This window comes from Chelmon rostratus, chromosome 19 (genome assembly GCF_017976325.1).
Source record: "Chelmon rostratus isolate fCheRos1 chromosome 19, fCheRos1.pri, whole genome shotgun sequence".
Lineage (NCBI taxonomy): Eukaryota > Metazoa > Chordata > Actinopteri > Chaetodontiformes > Chaetodontidae > Chelmon > Chelmon rostratus.
This window is the reverse complement of record NC_055676.1, coordinates 9,098,019-9,107,479: the sequence shown is the minus strand read 5'-3', so window position 1 is coordinate 9,107,479 and position 9,461 is coordinate 9,098,019. Positions and strand designations below refer to the sequence as shown.

Here is a 9,461-nt window from a genome sequence, read left to right as displayed (position 1 = left end):
GGTTACTGAAAGTGAGCCGTTGTAACTGACTGAGTGTCACTGTCCATGTTTCCAGGTCAAAGGTTGTAATTTAATTTTCAGTCTGCTATTAATTTAACAACTTTTTTAATGGTTTTTTTTTTTCATTTTTATGTAGAATTCATGGAATTCAGTCGTTTTGCATGTACAACCCTGTTTCCAAAAGTCACTGTATAAAACTTAAATAGAAACAGAATTTAATGATTAGCAACACAGTGAAGTCTAAAATTTAATTGAAACCAGCCAAAAGACAACATGTCAAATGTTGAAACTGAGAAACTTCTAAATTTAATTGTTAAAAAATGGCTGCAATCCCTCCTTCCTTTGCTGCTTTGTCTGACAGACTTAAAAATAATATAATTTGGAGGACAGGACTCATTAGTGTTGCTACACCAGTAGGTCTGTACAGAGGCAGGGAGGGGATCCCTGACTGGGACAGAGACATCCTCTGAATGTCATGTGTGCTATTACAACATTAGTGAGGTCCAATGCTGTTGTTGTGTGATAGGCCCTGTCTTACAGTTCGTTTTCCAGTTCATCCCAAACGTTTGAGGTTTGGATTGAGGTCAGGGTTTCTTAATGGATCAAACTGCATATCAGCTGGAAGCCTGTTTGAAGACCCAGTTTGACAGACTGTAATAAATGACTTTCCCCACTAGATGGGGCTGAGTCCTTGAGAGTCCTGGTCCCTCCTGTTTGCTTTGAAAATACAAAGATATTGATTTTTCTTTCTCTTTGGACTTGAATAAGAGGGAATGAACAGGATGTTGTGCAGTGATCAGACCTTATTTTTCCCTCTTTTGAACATTAGAAATAGCTTTTAGGACTGAAAGGTCAAAGGTTTAAACTAAATGCGGTATTCTATCTTACAAATACAGCAAACACAGCAAGTGATCAGGTACAACATGTTGTCCTTATTGAACACATGCTTTGCAGGATTTCCCTAAAAAACAATGTATGGGCTCATACCAAAGTAATCCCTCTCATGACTTATGACCCACTGGAGGTGAGTGGTGATGTATCTATCTGCAGAGACCCCACCCTCTGCCTGTACGTTCTTATCATCTTCATACTTTGCTGAGGTTAGGATGTTTCTGGTTATCAGCCTTTGGGCAGTGGGTGTGTAGCCCCCAGCCAATAAGAGCAACTGACAATTCCTGCATTGTATACCTTTAAGGACATCAAGCAGGACATAGCCTAAGGCATATATGATGTGGAGTGGTGTTGGACAATGTGTCTCTCACATGATTTTCCTGCTCACAGTGGCGAAAAAGTCATTCTGTGACCTTAAAGGATCACTTTACTCAAATTTCATCAACACATTTTCTTACTCCTTCTGACAGAGAGTGTTGGTTGCATGTGGACAGGCTTTGAGACATTTGTCTCTCATCCTGTTTTCATAGGGATTTTTCATTGGTATGATGTAGTCCCAGTAAATGATGCTGTTTAACCTTTTAAATGTCATTTTGTAACACTGTGAGGACCACATATTAAATTCTGACTACCTCAGTCTATGTAGGAAAGTTAATGATTTTACATATATGACCATTTTAATGTCATTAGAAAAAAAATAGTAGTTATATACATTACATTTAATCATGCACATTATATGCAACAAAATGAAGTACAACACATGTTTAAGCAGAAGCAAAGTGACAACATTAAAGTATTGTCTTCAGCCCTAAGCTGCATTTAATTTGGGAAAAGATGAATTCACAGCCCATAATTAAAGCAAACCGCTGTGGCAATAACTCAGTCTTGTTCATCATGTACAGACAACAGACAAGAGCTAACAAGACAAACAGGACACACCCTCCACAGTCTATAAGTGCTGTGGGTCACATACTCTGGATGCTTTATGCACAAGGTTGACTTTATTTGGTCTATTTAAGTACAACACACATGTAGTAGCAATCATCTCCTATCTACTTGTTTAAACAAACTTTGCAATACGAGAATGGATATCTGAAACATCTTGATTTGGGTTTACTTTTAATGTTTAGTGCATTCAGAGGGTCTGCTATGACTGAGACTTAAAAGTGACCCTGAAATACTTTCAACAGTATTTCAGGATTTTTCACATTGACTATTTTGGCACACTGAAAGAAATCCACCAAAGTATCCTACCTGCGCTTTCCTGACCAGTTAATACTTAAAGGTAAACATGACAGAACCACAGATTGGTTCACGATATATCAACATATCTAAGTGGTCTGCTCTCTATGAAAGTTACTCTGTAGCCGTTTCATGGCTATAACACTGCAGGTCTTCATGTCAGAAACAAAATAAACAAACAATCAGTGTAATATCAATAATACATACATCTGTACATTTAAAACAAGTTAATGTTTTTTTAATGTAACAATGTTTATTGTAAAACACAGCAATAATTAATAATGAACTGTGTATGAGAGGACATATTGGCTACTGAAAGTCCAACTTCCAAATAAACAGTAGTGGCATCAGACTTTGAACCTGTGAATCAGCTGTGAGACAGTTTTAAATAAGAGTTTTATCACCTTGAATGTCCCTAATTCTAATCTTAGGAAGATATTAGTCTCAATAGAAGAGTAAAATGTGACATAAACACATAAGAAAATAAGAGCTGTTGTTGAAAGCTAACACAAGAAGTATTGTACCTTCCTGGAAGTTGGTTAAGTTGGATAATTCATACATATCATCTGTACACATCTGCACATTTCTCTTTGGGTCAGTTGTCTGCAAAACAAGTTTTGAAGTTGTGGAGATGTTTTCTGGGGTTGGGGTTGGGGTGGAGCTGCTCTTTTGGTTGGGTTGAGACTAAATCTGTGGAGCCAGTAACTGACAAAGACTTCCTGATGGCATCTTTGTCAGATACTGGAGTTACTGGAACTCTGGGACCTGCGATTTGAATCAAGCCCGTGCCCAAACTCTGCTTTCTTGGAGCCATAATATGTTACTGGTGGAAACGTAGTTATTGTGGTTGGTTATTGTTTGCAGTCCGTTAACAGGAACCACAGTTGCTTAGTTGTCTCCTCTGTTTTCCGTGATTGGTGCAGCAGTTGGAATCTCCTCGGTCACACAGCCGAGGGATGTGGTCATTGTTGCTGCCGGGGGTGTTACAGTCGCAGCTGGCTCATCCGTGCTCACTGTGCCTGGTTCAGGGGTGGGCGTACACCCGTCTCCTGTACTGCTGGTTGTCATGGCAGTGGTGGTCATGACTGGTGTGGTCTGAACTTCCTCAGAGGACTCCTCTGAAGATTGACTTTCTGAAGAGTCACTAGTTTCCCATGACTCCTCGGACTCGTCCGACTCTGAAGAAGAGTCTTGGTACCTGGAGGCTTCAGTGCACCACCAAGACCACCAGTCATTGCTGTCCAGGCATCCCTGCATCAAGTCATCGTCAGTGATGTCAGCATCGTAGTGCAGAGGCAAACCAATCTGTGGATGAATTAAGGGAAGTTTAAGGCAGTGCAAGAAAGCATCACACCAAGGACACATACATACATACATACTGACACATCAGCTTTAATTTCAGTTTGACTTTCAAAAGTTGCAGAATGGATAGGGCCTATCCAGGCGAATGACCTGAGAGTTTCGGCAAAACAGACTTCTACATATTTTTACGATGACTGCAAACTAATACAGACGGTCACAATAAACAAAACTCAATGGAATATGTAGAAATAAACAGCAAAACCAAAAGTCTCAGCTACCTTGTGCCCTCATTACAATGTTATATCCCATGACAGGAATGTGCTGGTTGACATATGTGGTGATACTAAGAGCAATTTTTAGAGGCTTACCAGTGATGGGATAAAACAGTTTGTCTTTAATGTCGCATGTGAGTAAAAGTCTTTTGATCATTAAAATCAAAAGAGCAAAGCCAGTGTGCAATTAACAAATGTAAAGCACAAGGAAGTTTAGCAAAATCACAGCAAATTGCCTCAGTGTGTACAAAACCATGTAGACAGGATTTGGACCAGAATAGCTCAAAAAGATTCTGTGATATATTCATGGTGAAAAAACACGGCAGTTTGCCTGCAGCACAGAGTGACTGCAACGCAACTCGACGGCAGGAAGACGGAGGCGCAGTCAGCGAGAGTGAGAGAGCACTGAGGGAGGAGGATGAGGGAAGATTCTTGTGCGACTTTGTGGTTAGCTTACCGGCTTAGCGGAGGCTGTTGTAAGGAGGACGATGACGAGGGTGGTTGTCAGAAGCTCCATCTCTGATTGGTTCCTGTCTGTGAAGGAGGGAAGCCACAAACAAAAACACAGTCACTTACACACCACGCCAAAAACAAGACACTGTCAGCGGCTGGCAGTAAGAATCAGACTTACACTGCAGAATTGACATTAAACACTTCTGTAATTTAGATAAAAATACCTGTTTTCTGAAGATATATGTATTCAGATAGTCGATGGCTGCTCATTAGCCATTAGGCATCATAAGGCATAAAACATAATAACTACATAACCTAATTAAATGAAAAATTAAAATAAATTAAAGATATACCTGTTCTTTGTAGCACCAGATCTGTTCTTTAGTTCTTTTCTAACTTTTCTTAAATCCTGATAAAGTCGATGGGATTCTGTACAGCAGTGATCGCTCTGTTTCAGTGCAGAAGGACGTCTGACCTCCATGGAAGACTGGCTGCAGCTCATATACTGCATGCACAGAGGCTGGGCTGGGCTGGGCTGGCCAGGGCTGTGACGGGGTGCTGGTGGTTGGCAGGCAGGAGGTGGCGATTGGGAAAGACTGGGTTGCCTGAGGCTAGACTGGATAGGAGGGGCAGGATGGGAAGCACTTACAGGATGCTGAATCTGTGATCTGTGACCTAGCTATTTATTTTGTTATATATATATATATATATATTGCATTTTGCAAATGCATTGGTATTTTACTGTTCAATGTACTTTTAAAAATGGAATTCCTATCGGGTGCATAAGGGGTGGACAAAATAGCAGAAACAACTTAAGTACGACCCAATAAAACATACTATTCAACAAGTACTACCTTTGTGTACCTCATTATGTCTGAGAGGTGTTGATTCAGCTCGTAATAGTTTGTGGTGTATGTTGTTATAATGAGAGTGTCATCTGCATATACGTATGTAAAAGAAAGGACAGAAGAATTGACTCAGAGACCCATTGTTGTAGACTGTGTTGTGAAATAGGGCCACAACTGGGTTGCAGCAATGTGTATAAGGAGTCTGAGGCCATTCTGCATGTTGTATTTTTGTTGTGTGTGTGTGAAAGTGTGTGTTTGTGGCTTCAGAAATGATTCAGACCCCTTCACCTTTTCGCACTTCACTTTATTGTGTTGTAGATATATTTCTCAAAGAATCAAACTGGCATTTTTGCCCATCAATAACCCATAATGACAAAGTGAAAACATGCTTTTAGAATCTTTTGCAAATCTATTAAAACATTACGAAGTATTCAGACCCGTTGCTGTGGCACTCCAAATTGTGGTCAGGTGCATCCTGTTTGCTTTTATTATCCTTGAGATGTGTTTAGATCTTGATTGGAGTCAACCTTTGGCAAACTGGATTGATCAGTGGACCTTTGTGATAAAACTGTGGCGAGGCACAGATAAGGGCAGGGGAAGAATTTTGAAATGTTGGGACTAAATGTTAGAAACTTCACAGAAACGTCTGAAGTCCGTGTTCCTGTGTGGTGATAGGGTTGGCACTTCTTCATGATGCTCTTCTCTATTCTCCTCTTCGCTGAAATGTCAGATGGAGTCGGAAGTCTGAATGAGGTAACGGAGACAAGATTCAACATACAGAGAGACTTGGGGAGTGCTGAACAGTCAGTGGAATGTTACAGTAGAGTCAGAGTGGAGGAACACTTTGATCAGACCTGTGTGTGTGTGTGTATGTGTGTATGTGTGTGTGTGTGTGTGTGTGTGTGTGTGTGTGTGTGTGTGTGTGTGTCACCACTATGTTACTTCATCACTCTGAAACTTCCGCCCTCCTCTCACCGTCTCTCTGTCCTTGGGAAAATCACACCTCAGGATGAATCCCAAACAAAATGAGTCATAAAATTTTTCAAATTAGGATTTTAAGGTCGCAGAGACCTGGGTTTTATGCCTCCCAAAGTTAAAGTAGCCCCCAAGCAGTTGGATTTGCAAGATCACACAAGATCGTGTGAGCCGAATCCATCTTGCCAGGATTTGTGGTTTGGCTACAAGTTCAGTCGTTTTGGACCAATCAGCATCCTCTGAAGAATGGCTGACAGCTGTGGGCGTGCTGTAGATGGGATGATAGTGAGGGACTGAGGGGTTTGAAAGCAACAATGGCAGCTCCTGCTATCACATCAGTTATATCAGTGCTGAAGAGGATTTCTTCACTGAAAGAAGAGTAAAGAACAGCGCTGATTCCTGACTGGCTTCGGCGAGGGTTTCGCTCTCCTGTTACATCATATGGTTCATTGATCTGATTGGTTAAAGTTAGCCAGTGACAGACGGTGACTGACAGATGGCTCAAAGTGCCTGGCCTTTTCCAAACAGTCTGCAAAGACGACTTCCCAGATGGAGGTGGGGTGGGCGGCAGTTCTATCATAGCTTATGTTCTATCATTCTTAATGTTGAATTGACATTGGGAGGCATAGTGAGTGTTTTTGTTGCTCTGAAGCAGTGTGACTGGCTTAACCTCCCCTTTAAGGAAGGTAGGTGTATGTGAGAGAAGGGCCGGCATGTTGCCACAGTCACACAAAAGTGCATGTTGTTAGGGGTAGTTCAGTTACTTCAGTCACTTACTTTACTTTAGTAAAGTGTCTAGACTCGGGTTGCGCCATAATATTTAGGCCATGCGTTGTGTTAGCTGCAACACACGTCCCTGTTTGTGCAATATTATTTTGGTATCTTCCTACATTCTTCACGGCAGAGTTGGTCCAGGCTGTGAAAAGCTAGTTACCTGTCATAAGCCTGGATAAAGTAAACTAAAACCAGAGCCACAGATGTGGAAAGGTAACATGCAATCACATTAATCATGGAATCGGGTGTTGCATTGACTTGTGCAGCAACAACCAAGGAGCTAATGTAATGTGGTGTAGTGGATCAGATGACTTTTTGTGATTTTATTTTGCTTTCTGTGGCAAATGTTACCAGCTGGAACCCTTCACTGTACCTGCAGGCTATTATAGTGATAGCTACCCTAAATAACCCAAAGTCAGTTCAACAAAACATTTGATGATAAGTTTCATTTCATGACTAAACTGTAATGACAACAAATATGAAAAAAAAAAAAAAAAAAATTCACAAAGCAACTACGATGCAGTCTCTGTCCATTATGCCCTGACGAAGCTCTGATCAGACTGCAAGTACAAATACCTCACTGCCTGCATCTTTCTGTTTGCATGATTGTTTTTTTCCATGCTCACACATGTAATGGACGTGTTGAGGATGGAAAAAACACAACCGACACCTGAAGAGTGACCATAGAGCAGTGTCTGATAAAGTAAATCAATAATATATATTGATTGATTCAAGAACATGTATGTCTGTTAATTCCTTTCTGAATAAATTTAAAGTGGTTGGAACATCTGTTTTGGCGAATTGTAGGTAAAGACATCCACTGTCCCTAAATACGATTATCCACTTATTAAAGTAATGTAGTTCATCAACACAAAGTCTCCTTTTTGTTTCAGCAATCACTACCCTGTTGCAGGTTTTTAACTTGACAGTTAAAATCCATATTGTTGTTTTTGTACTGTTAATCGGAGAAAAACAAGTTTTGCCCTCTGGGAAATTGTGAGGGGTACTTTCTTTAACTTTGGTTCACTTACACCTGCTCCCCGTGCCAATCAGCCACCACAGCTGCAGCCAATCCTCACTCATCAGCCTCAGGATAAAAACCTGGATCTCCTCACCAGTCTTTGTCAGATTGTTGTATTCACTAGCCTGGCAATAACTCTTGGCCACTTTCTTTACTACAGGCTTCAGAGTTAGTTTTTCTAGTGACTGAACTGTTCTCCTTGGGCTTCAGAATCACCTCCTCGTGTTTTGCATCTGCTACCTCAGCCCAGCTCCAGTCCACCACCCAAAGAACCTGTGGATCTGACCTCAACTACTTGCTCGCTCTTCGTCTGAACATTATCCATTTTTTGTAACAAATTCCTTTTACTACTGAAAATCCTCCTTTGTCCATTACCTCAGATCCTAACACCATGAAGTTGACGTTTGGTGTTTTGATGACTCAGCAGCTGCTGATTGGATATATTGTTGGATTACCATGAAATGTGGTACAAACATCCAAGTTCCCCTCAGGATTAACTGTAATAACTTTGATGTCTTGACTTTTCATCCCACCCCATCATGCTTTGGTTTATAAGCAAAACTAATGACAATCCCAAATCCTCAGTTGTACTTTGAGTTTAGTGCTGTTTAGCATGTAACATGCAAAACTAAGATGATCAAGATACACAGTGTGCAGTACCTGCTAAACATCAGCATGTTAGCATCGTTGCCTTGAACAGTAGTATGTTATTGCGTTTATCTCAAAGCACTGCTGGGCGAAAGTACAGCCTCACAGAGTCTTCACACGTTCACTCTGATGTTTTAAAGACCATCATCAAACAATGAATCAATCAGCAGCCTTCCACGGCATCCGCTATCAGATACATTAGTGTGCTACAAATATCACCACAATTTCAAAGGTACCAAGCTGCTTTGAGAAAGACAAAAAGTGGATTTCCCTTTTGTGCATTATGGTAAGTGTCTTGCTCTCGGACAGCCTTACAACACTTCCTGAAGGAGGTAACGGCACTGAACTGCTTCATACTTACAGGTGACATTATACCTTTTGCTTTTGTTTTAACTTACTCTTGTTAAAATGAATAAATAATTATTATTTTTACATTCACATGTGTTCTGGTAATAGTAAGTAAATCTAGGATGGAGCAACATACAATGTCAAGAGGACTGTGGAAATATTGAGACAAGTATTGAACCGCGTGGTCCACTTGTTTAAAAAGCAAGGCCCTTCAGTAATAGTTTCTTTGGACCCTGCCCTTCACTTTAAGCAACTGCAGCAGTACCAACATGTCACAACATAGTTCAGTGACAACATGTAGGGAGGTTTTGTCTGCACAACATGCGTGCATCATTGCATCCTCATGTCTTACTGTTTCTCCTGACGTCTTCTCTGATTACAAGTTTGCAACATGTGATGCTGACCAATTTAAAGGGACTGATACGGTGTTCAATCATAATGCGAGGAGCGACTGCCTTTTGAAAAGAAACAATGACAAGCTGGATGTAGAGATAATGTTCAGCTGATAATAAATGGCCTACTAGCTGATGACATATCTTTATGATAAAAATGGTGAATTATTTTCTGTGTTCATGCACAGTCACACACTTTGATTTTGTGGATTTGTAAACTGTCTTTTTACAGTCAACTTCAAAATTGATTTTAAGAGTGCAGATTATCATCTGACAATCCATTTCAGACAGGCTG

The 9,461-nt window shown here is 40.6% G+C and overlaps 1 protein-coding gene across 2 annotated transcripts; it reads right to left on the bottom strand.

Moving 5' to 3' along the window:
* Window positions 1-1,546: 1,546 nt before the first annotated feature.
* LOC121623411 (mucin-5AC-like) lies at window positions 1,547-4,639 on the bottom strand. Of its 2 annotated transcripts, none has more exons than XM_041960684.1 (3): window positions 4,514-4,639; window positions 4,165-4,241; window positions 1,547-3,438 (listed from the first exon to the last, which is right to left on the bottom strand). In XM_041960684.1, the coding sequence occupies exons 2-3, from the start codon at window positions 4,222-4,224 to the stop codon at window positions 3,022-3,024; spliced, it is 477 nt and encodes a 158-aa protein (XP_041816618.1). In that variant the 5' UTR covers window positions 4,225-4,241; window positions 4,514-4,639; the 3' UTR covers window positions 1,547-3,021. The 2 variants fall into 2 exon arrangements, with proteins under 2 accessions (XP_041816618.1, XP_041816619.1); XM_041960685.1 differs by having other exon boundaries at window positions 4,165-4,237; window positions 4,514-4,599.
* Between the last annotated feature and the right edge of the window lie 4,822 nt (window positions 4,640-9,461).